A 24,150-nucleotide genomic window follows, 5' to 3' on the forward strand; every position below is an offset into this window, starting at 1 on the left:
CAGAGACAGGAAGGAGAGGAGGGACGTGTGTTTCAGAGACAGGAAGGAGAGAAGGGACAGTGTGCAAACCGCAAATTCCACTATTGTGCCTAATCCTTATTGTGGCTAACTTCACAACACATAACCCGGTCCGGTCGAGCCTCACTAGCCAGATGAAGCTAGCTGGCTGCTTATAACGTTAGCGTTGGCCAACAAGGTTAAGTAGCTGGCTAGCTATTTATTTTCATGAACTGAAGTTCCATTTCATTAGGCGAACAAGTAGCTACCTAGCTAATACTAACTCACAAGGATTCCTAAATCATTGCTAAGAATAATGAAAAGGACTGCAGTACTGGTCATTGTTTTCAGGCTGGTTGTATTGGTGCTAGCTAAGTACCAAGCTAAAGCTAGCTAGCTACCCCAGGAGTTGTGGTCGAACAAATAATGCTTTATTACCAACGAGGTATTGTAAACACATCGTTCGTGGCCTGGGTTTACATTTTTGTACGTCTTTGACATGGCTACTGATGGTAGTGGTGGCTCTTGGCTTGCGCGTGCAAATTCAGAACACACAACATTCTATAATAGAACTGTGTTATATAACGCGTCAAATTAAAAGCTTATTTAACACGTCAAATAGTGTTATTGTCAAATAGTGGTTATTTGCCGTATCTTTTTTGACACACACAGACCCCAACGGCGTTCCATAGTATGTGGTGAAGCTAATAGCAGAGACTCTATTACTGTATAACTCTGGTAGGGTAACATTTGATCTATAGAGCAGCTGGTAGTGTGTACTGGTGCTCCACCAATCACAAGCCAACATCACCCACCACACAGTTCATTGTCAAGGGCAATGAATTCCATTATCTTTCAGTTGTCTCGCTGAAATGTTCTTACTATTTCAAATGACTGCTGGACTTGTTGACTGCTCCATCCACACAGCAGACATTGTGGGCTAGGTTAGGAATGATGTGTAGCGTAGCGTCTATGACGTGTACCTATGTTATAGAGGTACGCACGTCAGCTATGACATCAGCTATGACATCAACATCAGCTATGTTGCACATCAGCGTTAAACTAGACATCAGGCCGATTCCGATACTTTCACCGATATATCGTGCATCCCTAATTATTACTCAGTGACCTAATAAACTGGCCTCATTAATAATCATTGTTACTCAGTGACCTAATAAACTGGCTACTGAGTGTATGGAGAGTGTAGGAAGGTATGTGTGTACGAACTGTGACACTAACAGACAGAACAGACGGAAGCTCATACCTCTAAATGAAAGGACGTGAGAGTTTTCTGCCTCGGGTAGAATAATGACGTAATTTGCGTCCTGCTGTGATTGTTGTGAGGAGATGAGGGGCTGGGGGTTGGTTGTGAGGGGCTGGGGGTTGTTGTGAAGGGCTGGAGGTTGTTGTGAGGGGCTGGGGGTTGTTGTGGGGTGCTGGGGGTTGTTGTGGGGTGCTGGGGGTTGTTGTGGGGGGCTGGGGGTTGTTGTGAGGGGCTGGAGGCTGTTGTGAAGGGCTGGGGGTTGTTGTGAGGGGCTGGGGGTTGTTGTGAGGGGCTGGGGGTTGTTGTGAGGGGCTGGGGGTTGTTGTGAGGGGCTGGGGGTTGTTGTGAGGGGCTGAGGGGTTGTTGTGAGGGGCTGGGGGTTGTTGTGAGGGGTTGAGGGGCTGAGGGGTTGTTGTGAGGGGCTGGGGTTTGTTGTGAGGGGCTGGGGTTTGTTGTGAGGGGCTGGGGATTGTTGTGAGGGGCTGAGGGGTTGTTGTGAGGGGTTGAGGGGCTGAGGGGTTGTTGTGAGGGGCTGGGGGTTGTTGTGAGGGGCTGGGGGTTGTTGTGAGGGGCTGGGGGTTGTTGTGAGGGGCTGGGGGTTGTTGTGAGGGGCTGGGGGTTGTTGTGAGAGGTTGAGGGGCTGGGGGTTGTTGTGAGGGATTGAGGGGTTGTTGTGAGGGGCTGGGGGGTTGTTGTGAGGGGCTGAGGGGTTGTTGTGAGGGGCTGAGGGGTTGTTGTGAGGGGCTGAGGGGTTGTTGTGAGGGGCTGAGGGGTTGTTGTGAGGGGCTGGGGGTTGTTGTGAGGGGCTGGGGGTTGTTGTGAGGGGCTGGGGGGTTGTTGTGAGGGGCTGGGGGTTGTTGTGAGGGGCTGGGGGGTTGTTGTGGAGGGCTGGGGGTTGTTGTGAGGGGTTGAGGGGCTGGGGGTTGTGAGGGGTTGAGGGGCTGGGGGTTGTGAGGGGTTGAGGGGCTGGGGGTTGTTGTGAGGGGCTGGGGGTTGTTGTGCGGGGCTGGGGGTTGTTGTGGGGGCTGGGGGTTGTTGTGGGGGCTGGGGGTTGTTGTGAGGGATTGAGGGGTTGTTGTGAGGGGCTGGGGGTTGTTGTGAGGGGCTGGGGGTTGTTGTGAGGGGCTGAGGGGTTGTTGTGAGGGGCTGAGGGGTTGTTGTGAGGGGCTGAGGGGTTGTTGTGAGGGGCTGAGGGGTTGTTGTGAGGGGCTGGGGGTTGTTGTGAGGGGCTGGGGGTTGTTGTGAGGGGCTGGGGGGTTGTTGTGAGGGGCTGGGGGTTGTTGTGAGGGGCTGGGGGTTGTTGTGGAGGGCTGGGGGTTGTTGTGAGGGGCTGGGGGTTGTTGTGAGGGGTTGAGGGGCTGGGGGTTGTGAGGGGTTGAGGGGCTGGGGTTGTGAGGGGTTGAGGGGCTGGGGGTTGTTGTGAGGGGCTGGGGGTTGTTGTGGGGGGCTGGGGGTTGTTGTGGGGGGCTGGGGGTTGTTGTGGGGGCTGGGGGTTGTTGTGGGGGGCTGGGGGTTGTTGTGAGAGGTTGAGGGGCTGGGGGTTGTTGTGAGGGATTGAGGGGTTGTTGTGAGGGGCTGAGGGGTTGTTGTGAGGGGCTGGGGGTTGTTGTGAGGGGCTGGGGGGTTGTTGTGAGGGGCTGGGGGGTTGTTGTGAGGGGCTGGGGGGTTGTTGTGAGGGGCTGGGGGTTGTTGTGAGGGGCTGGGGGTTGTTGTGAGGGGCTGGGGGGCTGTGCTGCTGTGTGAGTAATTTCATAGATGAGAACACATTATAGTGACTCATATATCCTGAATACAGAGCAAAGGACAGTTGGCTGCTTCCTTCCTTCTGTGTGGTGTTGATGCTGAGCCTCTTCAGTGGGTAGATGGATACTACATCTCTCTCTCTCTCTCTCTCTCTCTCTCTCTCTCTCTCTGTGTACAGGTCTTCAGTGGGTAGATAGATACTACGGTCAAACAGCTCCTATCCACTGCAGGGTCATGTCAGATATGTCTCTCAGAGGACTCGGTCCGTGTCTCTCGGAGGACTCGGTCGGTCCGTGTCTCTCGGAGGACTCGGTCGGTCCGTGTCTCTCGGAGGACTATGTGATGCCACAGTAGAATGACTCACGGTGACAGAGCAGTGACTAGTGAGGAACTCATTGCCTCTGATCAGTCACGTAAGTCACCACAGTCTCACTAACATCCTGCTCTGACTGGTTGCTAGTGAAAGTCAGTCTGGTAGAGATTCCACTCTTTTTCCAGGAGGATATGTGGAGGTCTGTAGGGCGGTGTGGAGGAGAACAGGAGGAAGGGGGGAGCAGCAATCTGTTTGGTATAAAGGACAATGAAGTCACTGTTTGTAGGGCCAGCCAGCCAGGCAGCCAGCCAGCAAGCTGAGGATTGTGGTGTAGTGTGCTGTAGAGAGAAGAACTGACAGGAGGAATAGGAGAAGGACAAGGTGAAAGAAGAGAAGAGGCAGGACTGTGACCAGCAGCAGTAAGACGGATCTGTACACGACTAGAGAGAAAGCAAGATGAGATACTACAGCCTGCTACTCGTCTGACAGTGGACTGTGACCAGCAGCAGTAAGACAGATCTTTACACTACTAGAGAGAAAGCAAGACGAGATACTACAGCCTGCTACTCGTCTGACAGTGGACTGTGACCAGCAGCAGTAAGACAGATCTTTACACTACTAGAGAGAAAGCAAGATGAGATACTACAGCCTGCTACTCGTCTGACAGTGGACTGTACAGTGACCTCTGTTGGGCTGAAGGTGGATAACATTGACTGCAGGTTTGTACAGTGTGGCTTACCATTTAATAGTAATAGTTTGCCTCTTTTGTTGAATTGATACATCATTTTTCCTGAGTGACAGACTAGTTTTCCATTTGTTAGTGTCTCAGGTTTTCCGTCAGAACACACTATGCTCTGTACCCTGTTCACCAATGGCTATTTTGGTATATTTTCACATAATATGCCTCCTTGGACTTCCTCCCCCCGATACTGTAATTCAATGTAAGGCTGTCCCCGACAACAACAACAACAAAAATCTTGGTCGACCGAATGTCGTCTTTTCTTTCGACCAATCGATTGGGGTCTAAATGTTCAAAACGTATTTTTTCTTTCTTCATATATAGACAAAACCCTGTGTGTTTGAATCAAATCAACTATATGCACAGCTGGTCTGAGGATTTAACGGCACTGTTTCAAAATACAGAAATAGTCATAATAAACATTCACAGAAATACAAGTTTTATACATCGGCTTAAAGATTAACTTCCTGTTAATCCAGCCGCTTTGTCAGATTTCAAAAAATGCTTTACGGCGAAAGCATACCATGCGATTATCTGAGGACAGCGCCCCGCTTTCAAAAGCATACAAACAGCCTCAGTGTTCACAGTAAAACTAACTTAAAGCGGGTACAGCCTCAGTGTTCACAGTAAAACTAACTTAAAGCGGGTACAGCCTCAGTGTTCACAGTAAAACTGTAACTTAAAGCGGGTACAGCCTCAGTGTTCACAGTAAAACTGTAACTGAAAGCTGTTATAGCCTCAGGGTTCACAGTAAAACAATTTGAGGGAACATTGCCCTCAACCCTCAGCTCTCTTTACGTGAATCTTGTGAACGTCCCCTACATGTGAGGAATGGGGCCTGACCTAAAGCCCGTCGTAATCACATCAATACATCGGTTATTACAAACTCCTCAATCGATGAGGAGGATGTGGAAAATACACTTGAAACGGGGGAATATTTACTGGTTGCTCAGGAGGGAAAGGGGGAAATCAAATCTGTGGAAGACATTTGATTTAGTTGTGGAAACTACTGGAGATGAAGAACAAGGATGATTGTGTGAGTATTGTGTGCCAAACAGGTGCTGTAGGACTAATGTAGGATTATTTTGTATTTAGGTGAAAATAGTCCATATTAAGAAAGGAAATGGAGAGACTAACAGTACAGATCGATAGCAATAAAAAATACCATACAGGCTCAGAATACATCACAGGAAAAAAGGTGACTGTAGCAGGGTGACTAGCAGGGTGACTGTAGCTGGGTAGTAGGGTGACTGTAGCGGGGTGACTGTAGCGGGGTGACTGTAGCGGGGTGACTGTAGCGGGGTGACTGTAGCAGGGTGACTAGCAGGGTGACTGTAGCAGGGTGACTGTAGCAGGGTGGGGGTAGGACCTGCAGCTGTGTTCTCTGCTACACAACAGTCTCCCTCAGTGATCCACACAGAACTGCCAGCGTTACTCTGTTCTGTAGCACCAACACAGCTTGGTCTTTCCCATGAAGGAAGGCAGGGCTGCACAGACACAGCCCCCTCTGTCTCACACGCTAGTGTTCAGATGGGTCTCTGTCCTTCGCTCTGGGTAGTATCATGTTACTGTAGCAACACTCCCTGAACACACACACACACTCTCGCACGCACTCGCACTCGCACTCGCACTCGCACACACACACACACACACACACACACACACACACACACACACACACACACACACACACACACACACACACCGTGGCCGTTCAACATTACATTTAGCCAGGAACATAAGATCATGCTTTAGTCATGCAGAGCACAGAACATCACAGGAGCAACCAGCAGCCTTGTATCATATTACCGTAGCAACGCCACCACACTGTAGCCTTGTATCATATTACTGTAGCAACACCACCACACTGTAACCTTCTACCATATTACCGTAGCAACACCACCACACTGTAGCCTTCTACCATATTACCGTAGCAACACCACCACACTGTAGCCTTCTACCATATTACCGTAGCAACGCCACCCCCCCACCCCTATTTCTGTGTAACACTTGGCAGCCATATTTATTACATCGCCCCGGCAACAAGACATTTTCACACGTCACTCATGCAGGGTTGCCATAGTAACGGACCCTGTTGCTAATCTGGGAGTATAAAGTCTGTGAAGCACCTCCTCCTCCTAGACACCACCTCCTAACCACCTCCTCCTCCTAACCATCTCCTCCTCCTCCTAACCATCTCCTCCTCCTCCTAACCATCTCCTCCTCCTCCTAACCATCTCCTCCTCCTCCTAACCATCTCCTCCTCCTCCTAACCATCTCCTCCTCCTCCTAACCATCTCCTCCTCCTCCTAACCATCTCCTCCTCCTCCTAACCACCTCCTCCTCCTAACCATCTCCTCCTCCTCCTAACCACCTCCTCCTCCTAACCATCTCCTCCTCCTAACCATCTCCTCCTCCTCCTAACCATCTCCTCCTCCTCCTAGACACCATCTCCTCCTCCTCCTCCTAGACACCATCTCCTCCTCCTCCTCCTAGACACCTCCTCCTAGACACCACCTCCTCCTAGACACCTCCTCCTAGACACCACCTCCTCCGAGACACCACCTCCTCCGAGACACCACCTCCTCCTCCTAACCACCACCACCACCTCCTAACCACCACCTCCTCCTCCTAGACACCTCCTCCTCCTAACCACCTCCTCCGAGACACCACCTCCTCCTCCTAACCACCACCACCACCTCCTAACCACCACCTCCTCCTCCTAGACACCTCCTCCTCCTAACCACCTCCTCCTCCTAGACACCTCCTCCTCCTAGACACCTCCTCCTAGACACCTCCTCCTAGACACCTCCTCCTAGACTCCTCCTCCTAGACTCCTCCTCCTAGACACCTCCTCCTCCTAGACACCTTCTCCTCCTCCTAGACACCTCCTCCTCCTAGACACCTCCTCCTCCTAGACACCACCTCACCTCATTACCTCTCTTATCCTACCTCATTTGCACATGCTGTTTATAGATTTTTCTATTGTGTTATTGATTGTATGTTTGTTTATTCCATGTGTAACTCTGTGTTGTTGTATGTGTCGAACTGCTTTGCTTTATCCTGGCCAGGTCACAGTTGCAAATGAGAACTTGTTCTCAACTAGCCTACCTGGTTAAATAAAGGTTAAATAAATAAAATATATAAATTAATAAAAGTAGGTTTTGGTGGACAGAAGGTACACAACAGTAGGCATCTGTAGACAGAAGGTACTAAGGTACTTAACAGTAGGTTTTGGTGGACAGAAGGTGCTCTTTGGTAAAAGGGGTAAATTGGTCATCAAAAGGAAAGGAGGACCAAGGCATCTTCATATAATTATAGCTGGAGACCAAGGCATCTTCATATAATTATACCAGGAGACCAAGGCATCTTCATATAATTATAGCAGGAGACCAAGGCATCTTCATATAATTATAGCTGGAGACCAAGGCATCTTCATATAATTATAGCAGGAGACCAAGGCATCTTCATATAATTATACCAGGAGACCAAGGCATCTTCATATAATTATAGCAGGAGACCAAGGCATCTTCATATAATTATAGCTGGAGACCAAGGCATCTTCATATAATTATAGCAGGAGACCAAGGCATCTTCATATAATTATAGCAGGAGACCAAGGCATCTTCATATAATTATAGCAGGAGACCAAGGCATCTTCATATAATTATAGCAGGAGACCAAGGCATCTTCATATAATTATAGCAGGAGACCAAGGCATCTTCATATAATTATACCAGGAGACCAAGGCATCTTCATATAATTATATCAGGAGACCAAGGCATCTTCGTATCATTATACCAGGAGACCAAGGCATCTTCATATCATTATCAGGAGTGCCTTGGTCCTCCTTTGTTTTAATCAGTTATATTGCTGCTCTTATCCAGCTAGACACCATGTTTCTCTGTTATATTGCTGCTCTTATCCAGCTAGACACCATGTTTCTCTCTGTTATATTGCTGCTCTTATCCAGCTAGACACCATGTTTCTCTGTTATATTGCTGCTCTTATCCAGCTAGACACCATGTTTCTCTTATCCAGCTTGACACCATGTTTCTCTGTTATATTGCTGCTCTTATCCAGCTAGACACCATGTTTCTCTCTTTTATATCGCTGCTCTTATCCAGCTAGACACCATGTTTCTCTCTGTTATATTGCTGCTCTTATCCAGCTAGACACCATGTTTCTCTCTTTTATATCGCTGCTCTTATCCAGCTAGACACCATGTTTCTCTCTGTTATATTGCTGCTCTTATCCAGCTAGACACCATGTTTCTCTCTTTTATATCGCTGCTCTTATCCAGCTAGACACCATGTTTCTCTCTGTTATATTGCTGCTCTTATCCAGCTAGACACCATGTTTCTCTCTTTTATATCGCTGCTCTTATCCAGCTAGACACCATGTTTCTCTTTGTTATATTGCTGCTCTTATCCAGCTAGACACCATGTTTCTCTCTTTTATATCGCTGCTCTTATCCAGCTAGACACCATGTTTCTCTTTGTTATATTGCTGCTCTTATCCAGCTAGACACCATGTTTCTCTCTTTTATATCGCTGCTCTTATCCAGCTAGACACCATGTTTCTCTCTGTTATATTGCTGCTCTTATCCAGCTAGACACCATGTTTCTCTCTTTTATATCGCTGCTCTTATCCAGCTAGACACCATGTTTCTCTTTGTTATATTGCTGCTGACAGGTTACACTGGGGGAGCTCTGGTAACGGGACAGGTTGTACTGGGGGAGCTCTGGTAACGGGACAGGTTGTACTGGGGGAGCTCTGGTAACGGGACAGGTTGTACTGGGGGAGCTCTGGTAATGGGACAGTTTGTACTGGGGGAGCTCTGGTAATGGGACAGGTTGTACTGGGGGAGCTCTGGTAATGGGACAGGTTATACTGGGGGAGCTCTGGTAATGGGACAGGTTATACTGGGGGAGCTCTGGTAATGGGACAGGTTACACTGGGGTAGCTCTGGTAATGGGACAGGGTACACTGGGGGAGCTCCGGTAATGGGACAGGTTATACTGGGGGAGCTCTGGTAATGGGACAGGTTATACTGGGGGAGCTCTGGTAATGGGACAGGTTACACTGGGGTAGCTCTGGTAATGGGACAGGTTATACTGGGGGAGCTCTGGTAATGGGACAGGTTATACTGGGGGAGCTCTGGTAATGGGACAGGTTATACTGGGGGAGCTCTGGTAATGGGACAGGTTACACTGGGGTAGCTCTTACACTGGGGGAGCTCTGGTAATGGGGCAGGTTGTACTGGGGGAGCTCTGGTAATGGGACAGGTTGTACTGGGGGAGCTCTGGTAATGGGACAGGTTGTACTGGGGGAGCTCTGGTAATGGGACAGGTTGTACTGGGGGAGCTCTGGTAATGGGACAGGTTGTACTGGGGGAGCTCTGGTAATGGGACAGGTTGTACTGGGGGAGCTCTGGTAATGGGACAGGTTAACATGGGGGAGCTCTGGTAATGGGACAGGTTACACTGGGGGAGCTCTGGTAATGGGACAGGTCTCTGGTAATGGGACAGGTTACACTGGGGGAGCTCTGGTAATGGGACAGGTTACACTGGGGGAGCTCTGGTAATGGGACAGGTCTCTGGTAATGGGACAGGTTAAACTGGGGGAGCTCTGGTAATTTAATTACGTGTTGTGCCTAAGTTTAAACATGTATGCACACAAAGAAATGTATGAGCTCAATGAAAAATATTTAAGGTAATAAGGCTGGAATCATACTGGTGCTCCTAAATACAAAGTCCAGGTTTCACATCAAAATATTTTGGTGCATATGCAGTGGTAATGTAGAGGCCTGGTCCCGCTGACAAGACCCGGTCCCGCTGTAGAGGCCTGGTCCCGGTGTAGAGGTCTGGTCATGGTCCCAGTTTTAAGATGTTGAGATGCCTCTGAATATATAGCACTGCAGCAACATCAATCAGACAGGAGAGGGAGGAAGGGGAGGCTGGAGGTGAAATAAAAGGCATCACCTCACTTCCTCTCCTCGCCTGGTGGGTGATGAAGTCTCCTCCCTCACCTTGACTCGTGCAGCCAGAGAGGGTGGGGGCCCTGCTCCTCATTGCCCTCTACAAGGCAGACTAGAGAGTGGTTCAGGAGACCTCACAACAGCTATGTGTGAGATCAGGGGGCGCTGCTGTGGAATACTAATAACAGGACTCAGTCATGTGGAACCTCTCAGTAATGGGACTGGGCCGTCACAGACACACACCAGTGAGCAGCCCCATTCATTGTTAATATGTCTGCCGTTAGTCTGTCTGAGCTGCTGTCCCACTGAGTCCTGCTAGTGTTCTGCCTGAGCTGCTGTCCCACTGAGTCCTGCTAGTGTTCTGCCTGAGCTGCTGTCCCACTGAGTCCTGCTAGTGTTCTGCCTGAGCTGCTGTCCCACTGAGTCCTGCTAGTGTTCTGCCTGAGCTGCTGTCCCACTGAGTCCTGCTAGTGTTCTGTCTGAGCTGCTGTCCCACTGAGTCCTGCTAGTGTTCTGTCTGAGCTGCTGTCCCACTGAGTCCTGCCAGTGTTCTGTCTGAGCTGCTGTCCCACTGAGTCCTGCTAGTGTTCTGCCTGACCTGCTGTCCCACTGAGTCCTGCTTGTGTTCTGTCTGAGCTGCTGTCCCTAGGGCCATGTTCCCTATATAGAGCACTACATTTGACTCGGGCCTACAGGGAATGGGTTGCCATTTGGGACTCTCTGTTACACCACTCCTCTCCGAGTCACACTGGATCTGCCTGGTTTTAGTCACACTGGATCTAGTCACACTGGATCTACCTGGTTTTAGTCACACTGGATCTACCTGGTTTTAGTCACACTGGGTCTGCCTGGTTTTAGTCACACTGGGTCTGCCTGGTTTTAGTCACACTGGGTCTGCCTGGTTTTAGTCCCACTGGGTCTGCCTGGTTTTAGTCACACTGGATCTGCCTGGTTTTAATTTTAGTCACACTGGGTCTGCCTGATTTTATTATGTAAATGAAGAGATGCAGAGAGATGGAGAGAGAGATGCCAGCGCCATGCGTTTCTTTATACTTGTCAGATAGGCTACTGCGTCTGCTATACAGATATAGACGTACAGAAGGAGGCTCTTTTTTGCAGCAATTACCGAAGGCTAGTGCCTACCGTACCCAAGGAATGACAGCAATAGCCTGTTATTTTTACAACAGCCCTACTTATAACCCATCTGAAACTAAATAAAGAGCACACTATTAAAAAGACAGAACAAATGGAATTTAGCCAATGAAAATGTTTCGACAGAATTCAACATAACAACGTTCTGCAAAACAAGCCCTCCGTTTAATCATTCACCAGTATCCTAGTCTCCTCCCTCTCTCCTGACCAGTATCCTAGTCTCCTCACCAGTATCCTAGTCTCCTCCCTCTCTCCTCACCTGTATCCTAGTCTCCTCCCGCTCTCCTCACCTGTATCCTAGTCTCCTCCCTCTCTCCTCACCTGTATCCTAGTCTCCTCACCAGTATCCTAGTCTCCTCCCTCTCTCCTCACCTGTATCCTAGTCTCCTCCCGCTCTCCTCACCTGTATCCTAGTCTCCTCCCGCTCTCCTCACCTGTATCCTAGTCTCCTCCCGCTCTCCTGACCAGTATCCTAGTCTCCTCACCAGTATCCTAGTCTCCTCCCTCTCTCCTCACCTGTATCCTAGTCTCCTCCCTCTCTCCTCACCTGTATCCTAGTCTCCTCCCTCTCTCCTCACCTGTATCCTAGTCTCCTCCCGCTCTCCTCACCTGTATCCTAGTCTCCTCCCTCTCTCCTCACCTGTATCCTAGTCTCCTCACCAGTATCCTAGTCTCCTCCCTCTCTCCTCACCTGTATCCTAGTCTCCTCCCGCTCTCCTCACCTGTATCCTAGTCTCCTCCCTCTCTCCTCACCTGTATCCTAGTCTCCTCCCTCTCTCCTCACCGGCATCCTAGTCTCCTCCCTCTCTCCTCACCGGTATCCTAGTCTCCTCCCTCTCTCCTCACCGGTATCCTAGTCTCCTCCCTCTCTCCTCACCGGTATCCTAGTCTCCTCCCTCTCTCCTCACCTGTATCCTAGTCTCCTCCCTCTCTCCTCACCAGTATCCTAGTCTCCTCACCGGTATCCTAGTCTCCTCACCAGTATCCTAGTCTCCTCCCTCTCTCCTCACCTGTATCCTAGTCTCCTCACCTGTATCCTAGTCTCCTCACCTGTATCCTAGTCTCCTCACCTGTATCCTAGTCTCCTCACCGGTATCCTAGTCTCCTCACCGGTATCCTAGTCTCCTCACCGGTATCCTAGTCTCCTCACCGGCATCCTAGTCTCCTCCCTCTCTCCTCACCGGCATCCTAGCCTCCTCCCTCTCTCCTCACCGGCATCCTAGCCTCCTCCCTCTCTCCTCACCGGTATCCTAGTCTCCTCCCTCTCTCCTCACCGGTATCCTAGTCTCCTCCCTCTCTCCTCACCGGCATCCTAGTCTCCTCCCTCTCTCCTCACCGGCATCCTAGTCTCCTCCCTCTCTCCTCACCGGCATCCTAGTCTCCTCCCTCTCTCCTCACCGGCATCCTAGTCTCCTCCCTCTCTCCTCACCGGCATCCTAGTCTCCTCCCTCTCTCCTCACCGGCATCCTAGTCTCCTCCCTCTCTCCTCACCGGCATCCTAGTCTCCTCCCTCTCTCCTCACCGGCATCCTAGTCTCCTCCCTCTCTCCTCACCGGCATCCTAGTCTCCTCCCTCTCTCCTCACCGGCATCCTAGTCTCCTCCCTCTCTCCTCACCGGCATCCTAGTCTCCTCCCTCTCTCCTCACCAGTATCCTATTCTCCTAGTCTCTTCCCTCTCTCCTCCTGTTGACTGTCTGATGGATGTATAGGCCTACCAACCATACTGTTGACTGTCTGATGGATGTATAGGTCTACCAACCATACTGTTGACTGTCTGATGGATGTATGTATAGGTCTACCAACCATACTGTTGACTGTCTGATGGATGGATGTATAGGCCTACCAACCATACTGTTGACTGTCTGATGGATGGATGGATGTATAGGCCTACCAACCATACTATTGACTGTCTGATGGATGGATGTATAGGCCTACCAACCATACTGTATTATGGGTGTATAGGTCAGGTATAGGCTGGTAGACTGTCTGTCTAATGGATGGGTGTATAGGTCAGGTATAGGCTGGTAGACTGTGTGTCTAATGGATGGATGTGAATGAAGGATGGGACCTCATATGATAGGACTGTACTTTAAATCCACACTGTTGTCCACAGAGAGACACAGAGAGACATACAGAGACACATCTCTTCAGCTACCTGAAATGTGGATGCTCTCCTCAGCTGATTAGAGCCTGGAGCACTGTCTGTTAGTCCTGTCTGTTGAGGATGGGGGCTTCCAAGGCCTGCACAGAGAGCAGAAGAGTGTCTGAGCTGCCTCTCTCACTCACTCTCTCACACTCACACACACCCTCACTCTCTCACACTCACACACACCCTCACTCTCTCACACACTCACACACACCCTCACTCTCTCTCACACTCACACACACCCTCACTCTCTCTCACACTCACACACACCCTCACTCTCTCACACACTCACACACACCCTCACTCTCTCTCACACTCACACACACCCTCACTCTCTCTCACACTCACACACACCCTCACACCCTCTCTCTCTCACCCTCACTCTCTCTCACACTCACACTCACACACACCCTCACTCTCTCTCACACTCACACACACCCTCACTCTCGCACACTCACACACTCTCACACTCACTCACACCCTCACTCTCGCACACTCACACACTCTCACACTCACTCACACCCTCACTCTCGCACACTCACACACTCTCACACTCACTCACACCCTCTCTCTCTCACCCTCACTCTCTCACACTCACACACACCCTCACTCTCTCACACTCACACACACCCTCACTCTCTCACACTCACTCTCACACTCTCTCACACTCATCCTCACTCTCTCACACTCACACACACCCTTACCCTCTCACACTCACACACACCCTCTCTCCCCCCTGCCTTCCTGTCTCAGTAGTAGAATGGGATTGGAAGAGGAAGCCTTGTTTTTCTGGGTCAGAGTTGTATCTGGAAGTATTTTAAATTCCATAACGCAGCAACACCCATATGTACGTGTTTTCCACTGGAGCAACTAGAAGATCCTCCAACATACTGCTGTTACAGCCCAGCACAGAGAGAGAAGGGGAGGGGAGGAGGGCCAGAGAGAAAGATGGAGGGAGGAAGGGAGGAGGGCCAGAGAGAAAAACACAGAGGGAGAGAGAGAGACACGGGGAGGGGAGGCGGGCCAGAGAGAAAGACGAAGAGAGAGGAGGGCCAGAGAGTTAGGCATAGCAGGCATTCATATTTTAGCGCATGGGTGGAGTGGACATTGTAAAACCTTGGTAGGGCATGGGTGGAAGGAAAGTAGACATCGTGGTGCTTATGAATTTCATTTCATTTTCTGCTTCAGACCAGTGCCTACTTCTCACTTCAAAAATGATTTCTTGTTTTTAATTGTAGTAAATATGGTTGTAACGCATCGTCTGGTATAATAAACAGCTTCAATCTCCATTTGTAATGTACAGAAAGGTCTTCGGTATGTATATAACATGATTGTAACGTGTCCCCCTTCCTCCGTCTGTGTCTGCAGGATGAAGTGGACAGTCTGAGTCCTGTTCTCAGGGACAACCCTGAGCTTCACGAAGAGGTCAGGTTCTGGCTCAAAGATCAACAGGTTCAGGAAATATTTTTGCAAGGTAAGAAACACTGAATGATGTATTTAATATTTAACAAACCCAACCAGCTAGTCTGTTCACTGTGCGTAATCCTTCGAACCCTATTCCCTATATAGAGCACTACTGTTGACCAGAGCCCTATTCCCTATATAGTGCACTACTGTTGACCAGAGCCCTATTCCCTATATAGAGCACTACTGTTGACCAGGGCCCTATTCCCTATATAGAACACTACTGTTGACCAGAGCCCTATTCCCTATATAGAGCACTACTGTTGACCAGAGCCCTATTCCCTATATAGAGCACTACTGTTGACCAGGGCCCTATTCCCTATATAGAACACTACTGTTGACCAGAGCCCTATTCCCTATATAGAGCACTACTGTTGACCAGAGCCCTATTCCCTATATAGAGCACTACTGTTGACCAGCGCCCTATTCCCTATATAGAACACTACTGTTGACCAGAGCCCTATTCCCTATATAGAGCACTACTGTTGACCAGAGCCCTATTTCCTATTTAGAACACTACTGTTGACCAGAGCCCTATTCCCTATATAGAACACTACTGTTGACCAGAGCCCTATTCCCTATATAGAGCACTACTGTTGACCAGAGCCCTATTCCCTATATAGAGCACTACTGTTGACCAGAGCCCTATTCCCTATATAGAGCACTACTGTTGACCATGGACCTCTCTGTGGTGGTAATGGACTCCCTAGTCTAGCAACCAGATGAGGTGATCGGTCTTGTCTGTAGAGTCTGGCCAAGGTGCATGGACCTCTTCTGTGGTGGTAATGGACTCCCTAGTCTAGCAACCAGATGAGGTGATCGGTCTTGTCTGTAGAGTCTGGCCAAGGTGCATGGACCTCATGGACCTCTCTGTGGTGGTAATGGACTCCCTAGTCTAATAACCAGATGAGGTGATCGGTCTTGTCTGTAGACTCTGGCCAAGGTGCATGGACCTCATGGACCTCTCTGTGGTGCTAATGAACAGAGAGACAGTTGAAGCGTTTAAGACAGGTCTCTGATATTGATTGTGTATTGCGGGTTTGGAAGAATATCTAGCCTAGCTACAGATGTCTGAATTGGTATCTGAAGTGGAATAAGTGAATAATTTCGGTCCGTATTTAAGCCCCACTGTGCTGTGTGTGAACATGGTGCTCCTGTCCTCTCTCCTCCAGGTCCGTATTCATTAAATGGTTACAGAGTTCGTGTTTACAGACAAGACTCAGCTACTCAGTGGTTCACAGGGATCATCACATATCATGATCTGTTCAGCCGTAATATGGTTGTGATGAATGACCAGGTAAATACTCTGCTGTCTTCATGTTAAATACACCTCTATACTCCTCTATACTCCTCTATACTCCTGTCTTCATATTAAATACACCTCTATACTCATGTCTCCATATTAAGTACTCCTCTATACTCCTGTCTCCATATTAAATACTCCTCCTGTCTTTATTAAATACACCTCTATACTCCTCCATACTCATGTCTTCATATTAAATACACCTCTATACTCCTGTCTTCATATTAAATACTCCTCTATACTCCTGTCTTCATATTAAAAACACCTCTATACTCCTGTCTTCATATTAAATACACCTCTATACTCGTCTTCATATTAAATACTCCTCTATACTCCTGTCTTCATTAATACACCTCTATACTCCCCTATACTCCTCTATACTCCTCTATACTCCTGTCTTCATATTAAATACACCTCTATACTCCTCTATACTCCTGTCTTCATATTAAATACACCTCTATAATCCTCTATACTCCTGTCTCCATATTAAATACACCTCTATACTCCTCTATACACCTGTCTTCATATTAAATACTCCTCTATACTCCTGTCTCCATATTAAATACACCTCTACTCCTCTATACTCCTGTCTTCATATTAAATACACCTCTATACTCCTATACTCCTCTATACTCCTGTCTTCATATTAAATACTCCTCTATACTCCTCTCTTCATATTGAATACTCCTCTCTTCCTCTAGGTTCTAGAGCCCCAGAACGTTGACCCCTCTATGATCCAGATGACCTTTCTGGACGATGTTGTCCACTCTCTGCTGAAAGGAGAGAACATCGGCATCCAGTCCCGACGCAGGTCCCGCTCCAGTAACAACCAGAACAACTCTGCCCACGTGAGTACACACACACACACACACACACACACACACACACACACACACACACACACACACACACACACACACACACACACACACACACACACGTTAACCCAGCTGTGCTCATAGGTCTACCAATGCTGTTTGTTACTGTCACATGACTTGTTATTCCATCGATGCTGATTTCCTATTTGTCTTTACATGTTGTTGTTGTCAGTTTGACTTTATCCTTTCCACCAGCTGTCTGTCAGTGTTGTACAGCTTTAAAGTAACCTTCCCATGTCAGTGGTATGCAACAAAACAAAATGCCATTTGGCTTTTCAATCAGTCAATGGCTGGTCCCTTTATCATGAACCAGATCTCTCTGTGCCACCATGTTGTTGTGTTGTTATCTAACTGAGGGGTACGTCAACAGACAGCAGGAGGGGGACCCACCGGCACCACAGGAAGAGAGCAGGTACAACCGTCCAGAGGTCTCCTCTCTTCCTCTGTAGTACCCTAGTAGTAGTAGTCCAGAGGTCTCCTCTCTTCCTCTGTAGTACCCTAGTAGTAGTAGTCCAGAGGTCTCCTCTCTTCCTCTGTAGTACCCTAGTAGTGGTAGTAGTCCAGAGGTCTCCTCTCTTCCTCTGTAATACCCTAGTAGTGGTGGTAGTAGTCCAGAGGCCTCCTCTCTTCCTCTGTAGTACCCTAGTAGTAGTAGCGGTGGTAGTAGTCCAGAGGTCTCCTCTCTTCCTCTGTAGTACCCTAGTAGTAGTAGTCCAGAGGTCTCCTCTCTTCCTCTGTAGTACCCTAGTAGTAGTAGTCCAGAGGTCTCCTCTCTTCCTCTGTAGTACCCTAGTAGTAGTAGTCCAGAGGCCTCCTCTCTTCCTCTGTAATACCCTAGTAGTGGTAGTAGTCCAGAGGTCTCCTCTCTTCCTCTGTAGTACCCTAGTAGTGGTAGTAGTCCAGAGGCCTCCTCTCTTCCTCTGTAGTACCCTAGTAGTGGTAGTAGTCCAGAGGCCTCCTCTCTTCCTCTGTAATACCCTAGTAGTGGTGGTAGTAGTCCAGAGGCCTCCTCTCTTCCTCTGTAGTACCCTAGTAGTGGTGGTAGTAGTCCAGAGGCCTCCTCTCTTCCTCTGTAGTACCCTAGTAGTGGTGGTAGTAGTCCAGAGGCCTCCTCTCTTCCTCTGTAGTACCCTAGTAGTAGTAGTAGTCCAGAGGTCTCCTCTCTTCCTCTGTAGTACCTTGTAGTGGTAGTAGTCCAGAGGCCTCCTCTCTTCCTCTGTAGTACCCTAGTAGTGGTGGTAGTAGTCCAGAGGCCTCCTCTCTTCCTCTGTAGTACCATAGTAGTAGTAGTAGTAGTAGTAGTAGTAGTAGTCCAGAGGCCTCCTCTCTTCCTCTGTAGTACCCTAGTAGTGGTGGTAGTAGTCCAGAGGCCTCCTCTCTTCCTCTGTAGTACCCTAGTAGTAGTAGCGGTGGTAGTAGTAGTAGCGGTGGTGGTAGTAGTCCAGAGGTCTCCTCTCTTCCTCTGTAGTACCCTAGTGGTAGTAGTAGTAGTAGTAGTAGTAGTAGTAGTGGTGGTGGCGGTAGTAGTAGCGGTGGTGGTGGTGGTGGTGGTGGTAGTAGCGGTGGTAGTAGTAGCGGTGGTAGTAGTAGTGGTGGTGGTAGTAGTAGCGGTGGTGGTAGTGGTGGTGGTAGTAGTAGTGGTGGCGGTAGTAGTAGTAGTGGTGGTGGTAGTGGTGGTGGTGGTGGTAGTAGTGGTAGTGGCGGTGGTAGTAGCGGTGTTGGTGGTAGTAGCGGTGGTAGTAGTAGTAGTCGTCCAGAGGTCTCCTCTCTTCCTCTAGTAGTAGTGGTGGTGGTGGTGGTAGTAGTAGTGGTAGTAGTAGTGGTGGTAGTAGTGGTGGTGGGGGTATTTGGTGGTGGTAGTGGTGGTGGTAGTGTTGGTAGTAGTCCAGAGGTCTCCTCTCTTCCTCTAGTAGTGGCGGTGGTGGTGGTAGTAGTGGTGGTAGTAGTGGTAGTGGTGGGGGTATTTGGTGGTGGTGGTGGTAGTAGTAGCGGTGGTAGTAGTTTTAGTGGTGGTAGTAGTGGTAGTAGTAGTAGTGGTGGTAGTAGTAGTAGCTGTAGTAGTGGTGGTGGTAGTAGTAGTGGTGGTGGTAGTAGTCCAAAGGTCTCCTCTCTTCCTCTGTAGTAGTATTAGTAGTAGTACTGTTGACTAAGACAAGTAGCACTAAGTCAGACAGCAGGGTAATGGTACCGTAGCACTAAGTCAGGCAGCAGGGTAATGGTACCGTAGCACTAAGTCAGACAGCAGGGTAGTGGTACCGTAGCACTAAGTCAGGCAGCAGGGTAATGGTACCGTAGCACTAAGTCAGACAGCAGGGTAATGGTACCGTAGCACTAAGTCAGGCAGCAGGGTAATGGTACCGTAGCACTAAGTCAGACAGCAGGGTAGTGGTACCGTAGCACTAAGTCAGGCAGCAGGGTAATGGTACCGTAGCACTAAGTCAGACAGCAGGGTAGTGGTACCGTAGCACTAAGTCAGGCAGCAGGGTAATGGTACCGTAGCACTAAGTCAGACAGCAGGGTAATGGTACCGTAGCACTAAGTCAGGCAGCAGGGTAATGGTACCGTAGCACTAAGTCAGACAGCAGGGTAATGGTACCGTAGCACTAAGTCAGGCAGCAGGGTAATGGTACCGTAGCACTAAGTCAGACAGCAGGGTAGTGGTACCGTAGCACTAAGTCAGGCAGCAGGGTAATGGTACCGTAGCACTAAGTCAGGCAGCAGGGTAGTGGTACCGTAGCACTAAGTCAGGCAGCAGGGTAGTGGTACCGTAGCACTAAGTCAGACAGCAGGGTAATGGTACCGTAGCACTAAGTCAGACAGCAGGGTAATGGTACCGTAGCACTAAGTCAGACAGCAGGGTAATGGTACCGTAGCACTAAGTCAGGCAGCAGGGTAGTGGTACCGTAGCACTAAGTCAGGCAGCAGGGTAGTGGTACCGTAGCACTAAGTCAGGCAGCAGGGTAGTGGTACCGTAGCACTAAGTCAGGCAGCAGGGTAGTGGTACCGTAGCACTAAGTCAGACAGCAGGGTAGTGGTACCGTAGCACTAAGTCAGGCAGCAGGGTAGTGGTACCGTAGCACTAAGTCAGACAGCAGGGTAGTGGTACCGTAGCACTAAGTCAGACAGCAGGGTAGTGGTACCGTAGCACTAAGTCAGACAGCAGGGTCTCTGTCCTCCTGTCACTAACCAACACTCATCATTGATGTGTCTGTTCTCTCTCTGTCCTCTACAGGGTCACTACACCCGCGCCCAAGCCAACAGTCCCAGACCAGTCATGAACTCCTCTGGCGGGGCGGTGAAGCAGGGGTCAGGGGTCACCACCCAGCAGCAGCAGGGTCAAGGTCAGAGCCAGCAGGCCCCAGCGCAGCACTCCCCTTGCCAGGAACAGATGCAGCAGCATCGCGGCCCTCGCGTCTCCAGGAGGAAGGGATCTGACAGCAGTGTCCCTGACGATGACATGAAGGGAGACCACGTGGACTGTAACGAGAGAGCAGGGAGAGGAGGTGAGGATGATGAGGAGTATTATCATGGTGAAGATACAACAAGAGGTGAGGAGATCGTGGACGCTAGAGGAATTTCACCTGATTTCTTCATGTACTGTGTGGTCAAGCTGTTCCATTGACCAGAGATGAGTAGAGCTCTGAAAGCTTTAGCAGGACACTGCCTTGGGAAAGCTTTAGCAGGACACTGCCTTGGGAAAGCTTTGGCAGGACACTGAGTCAGCGTACGCGGGGTCCCGGTACCGAGTCAGCGTGCGCGGGGTCCTGGTACCGAGTCAGCGTGCGCGGGGTCCCGGTACCGAGTCAGTGTGCGCGGGGTCCCGGTACCGAGTCAGCGTGCGTGGGGTCCCGGTACCGAGTCAGCGTGCGCGGGGTCCCGAGTCAATGACGGATAATAAACAGTAGTAGCAGCGTATGTGATGAGTCAATGCGGATAGTCTGTGTAGCTATTTGGTTAACCTTTTAGCAGTCTCATGTCTTGGGGTAGAAGATATTCAGGGTCCTGTTGGTTCCAGACTTGGTGTAGCCATATCACTTGTCATTAGGTATTAGAGAGAACAGCCATACCACTTGTCATTAGGTATTAGAGAGAACAGTCTGACTACTCCCTGCTCTAGGAGCATTACTCCATGCTCTGGGAGCATTACTCCCTGCTCTAGGAGCATTACTCCCTGTTCTAGGAGCGTTACTCCCTGTTTTAGGAGCGTTACTCCCTGCTCTAGGAGCGTTACTCCCTGCTCTAGGAGCGTTACTCCCTGCTCTGGGAGCGTTACTCCCTGCTCTGGGAGCGAGCGTTACTCCCTGCTCTGGGAGCGAGCGTTACTCCCTGCTCTGGGAGCGAGCGTTACTCGCTGCTCTGGGAGCGAGCGTTACTCGCTGCTCTGGGAGCGAGCGTTACTCGCTGCTCTGGGAGCTTTACTCCCTGCTCTGGGAGCGTTAAAAGGCATGTGGGAGACGCCCCAAACATATGGAAGAAGATGCTTTTTGGCCATCAAGGAAAACGCTATGTCTGGCGCAAACCTCTCATTACCCCGAGAACACCATCCCACAGTGAAGTGTGGTTGTGGCAGCATCTTGCTGTGGGGATGTTTTTCATTGGCAGGGACTTTGAAACTGGTCAGAATTGAAGGAATGATGGATGGCGCTAAATACAGGGAAATTATTGAGGGAAACCGGTTTCAGTCTTCCAGAGATTTGAGACTGGGACAGAGGTTCGTTCACCTTCCAGCAGGACAATGACCCTAAGCATACTGCTAAAGTAACACTTGAGTGGTTTATGGGGAAACATTTAAATGTCTTGGAATGGCCTAGTCAAAGGCCAGACCTCAATCCAATTGAGAATCTGTGGTACAGGCAGTGTCCTGCTGTGGTATGACTTTTAAAGATTCCTGTACGCCAGCGGAACCTATCCAACTTGATGGAGCTGGAGCAGTTTAACTTGAAAAATGTGCAAAAATCACAGTGGCTAGATGTGCCAAGCTTATAGAGACATACCCAAAGAGACTTGCAGCTGTAATTGCTGCAAAAGTATTGACTTTGGGCGGTGAATAGTTATGCACGCTCAAGTTTTCCGTTTTTTTGTCTTGTTAGTTTCACAATTAAAACTATTTTGCATCTTCAAAGTGGTAGGCATGTTGTGTAAATCAAAGGATACAAATCCCCCCAAAAAATCTATTTTAATTACAGGTTGTAATAACCAGGGCTCATAGTGCACTATGTAAGGAATAGGGTTCCATTTGGGAAGCGGTCTAGGACTGATGCTGTGTACTGTACATTCTGCTGCTTGTCATTTAGACTTCTAATATATTCTCCTCTGATTGATCTCTCCAGACTTCTCTAATATATTCTCCTCCTTTGATTCATCTCTCCAGACTTCTTTAAAAGTACGAGCAGCAAGCCGGTGGCTGTGAACAAGCGGAGGAAAGCGGAGGAGGAAGAGGAGAAGAAATCAGGTTTGAAAAGACTGAGAAGCGAGACTACAGTGAGGTCTGACTTCTCTGAGAGCAGTGACTCTGAGATGTCTACCAAGAGAACCAGGACGGCAGACTCCTCCTCTTCCTCAGAGCAGAACTCAGAGGAGGAGCTAAAAGGGAAGACCGGCCAGGAGGGACACAAGAGCCAGAGTCCTAAGACTGGGAAGGAGTCTGCTCTGACAGGCAGTCTCTCCCCCTGGGGTGAGGAGCTTCAGAAGGTGGCGTTTCAGCAGTCGTCAGCCGACAGGGAGCCGAGGTCATCCCTGCGACAGCAGCAGGCCCCTCACCTGTCCTCCTCCCAGGGCTCTGCCCCCTCTGAGGGCCAAGGGGAGTGCATCATGGAGAACAACAGCGCTATGAAAGACCCCTCCCAGACCAATCTCCAGTCCAAGGACCAGTACACCAGCGCTGGGGTGGTCGCCAGGACCCAGACTCCCTCTCAGTATATAATCCACATCACAGCAGAGGACGCTAACGCACACATGGCCTCCCGGGAGAACTCTGAGGCCGTCTCGGCCCTGCTGGCCTCCCAGAATCCATCTGAGCCCTCCTACCTCTCTGAGCCCAGCAGACATTTGGTGCTAAACCCCTCTGTGGCCCCTCCCTCTCCCCTTCGTAAGAGCCCCTCGGAGTGTGACCTTAGGAACCAGACTCCCTCAGTATCAGAGTGTGACCTTAGGAACCAGCCTCCCTCAGTGACGGAGTGTGACCTTAGGAACCAGACTCCCTCAGTGACGGAGTGTGACCTTAGGAACCAGACTCCCTCAGTATCAGAGTGTGACCTTAGGAACCAGACTCCCTCAGTATCAGAGTGTGACCTTAGGAACCAGACTCCCTCAGTGTCAGAGTGTAACCTTAGGAACCAGACTCCCTCAGTGTCAGAGTGTAACCTTAGGAACCAGACTCCCTCAGTGTCAGAGTGTAACCTTAGGAACCAGACTCCCTCAGTGTCAGAGTGTAACCTTAGGAACCAGACTCCCTCAGTGTCAGAGTGTAACCTTAGGAACCAGACTCCCTCAGTGTCAGAGTGTGACCTTAGGAACCAGACTCCCTCAGTGTCAGAGTGTGACCTTAGGAACCAGACTCCCTCAGTGACAGAGTGTAGGAAGCCAGAGGCAAAGCAGCATGTAGCTGGCAGCCTGGGCAGTAAGATGGAGTTAGTCCATTCAGTGGTGATCAGACCTGTAGCATCAGTCAGTGAGTCTGCTGCTGTAGTAGAGAGAGAGAAGCAGCTATATTCCTCCATGTTGCCCTGCATTAAGAACGCCTCATTGGCCGACGAGGCCAGGAAGTCGTACAAGCTAAACCCCTCCCCTGATGTCCCCAAGCCCCTCCCCTCCCCAGAGGCCCTGAAGCATAAGCCCCTCTGCCTCCCTGACATCGTCAAGTCTAAAACACAGAGTGTTCTGGAGACTGGGTCTAAACCCAAACCCCTCACCTCCCCAGAGGTGTCCAAGCATAAAGTTCGTTACCCGGACAACCCCCCTCGCTCCAGCTTTAAGCCCGTCCTGGCCCGAGGGACTGAGTCGCCAGGGTCTTGCACTAAGAGCCCGCTAATCATCGATAAGAACGAGCATTTCACCGTGTACCGGGACCCTGCGCTTGTCCGTCCCAACCAGGAGTCCAATCACGTGTCCTATCTGCACCCCCAGCTCCACCCCCTCCACGCCTCCTCCCACGCCTCCTCCCACCACCACA

General features: G+C 49.9%; 1 protein-coding gene across 9 annotated transcripts in view; it reads left to right on the forward strand.

The window, feature by feature from the left end:
- LOC106591006 (probable JmjC domain-containing histone demethylation protein 2C) overlaps positions 1–24,150 on the forward strand; it is a 194,446-nt gene that overhangs the window by 87,324 nt on the left and 82,972 nt on the right. For 4 of the 9 annotated variants that reach the window (XM_045687392.1, XM_045687394.1, XM_045687414.1 and 1 more), the window contains 6 exons: positions 14,703–14,808; positions 15,971–16,095; positions 16,803–16,949; positions 17,350–17,391; positions 20,212–20,527; positions 22,351–24,150. The exon at positions 22,351–24,150 is cut by the window's right edge and continues 317 nt beyond it. In XM_045687392.1, coding sequence (XP_045543348.1) covers positions 14,703–14,808; positions 15,971–16,095; positions 16,803–16,949; positions 17,350–17,391; positions 20,212–20,527; positions 22,351–24,150 — 2,536 coding nt within the window. The remainder of the gene's footprint in view (positions 1–14,702; positions 14,809–15,970; positions 16,096–16,802; positions 16,950–17,349; positions 17,392–20,211; positions 20,528–22,350) is intronic. The other 5 variants (XM_045687397.1, XM_045687423.1, XM_045687416.1 and 2 more) reach the window with 4 other exon arrangements.

The sequence above is a fragment of the Salmo salar genome, chromosome ssa01 (assembly GCF_905237065.1).
Source record: "Salmo salar chromosome ssa01, Ssal_v3.1, whole genome shotgun sequence".
NCBI lineage: Eukaryota > Metazoa > Chordata > Actinopteri > Salmoniformes > Salmonidae > Salmo > Salmo salar.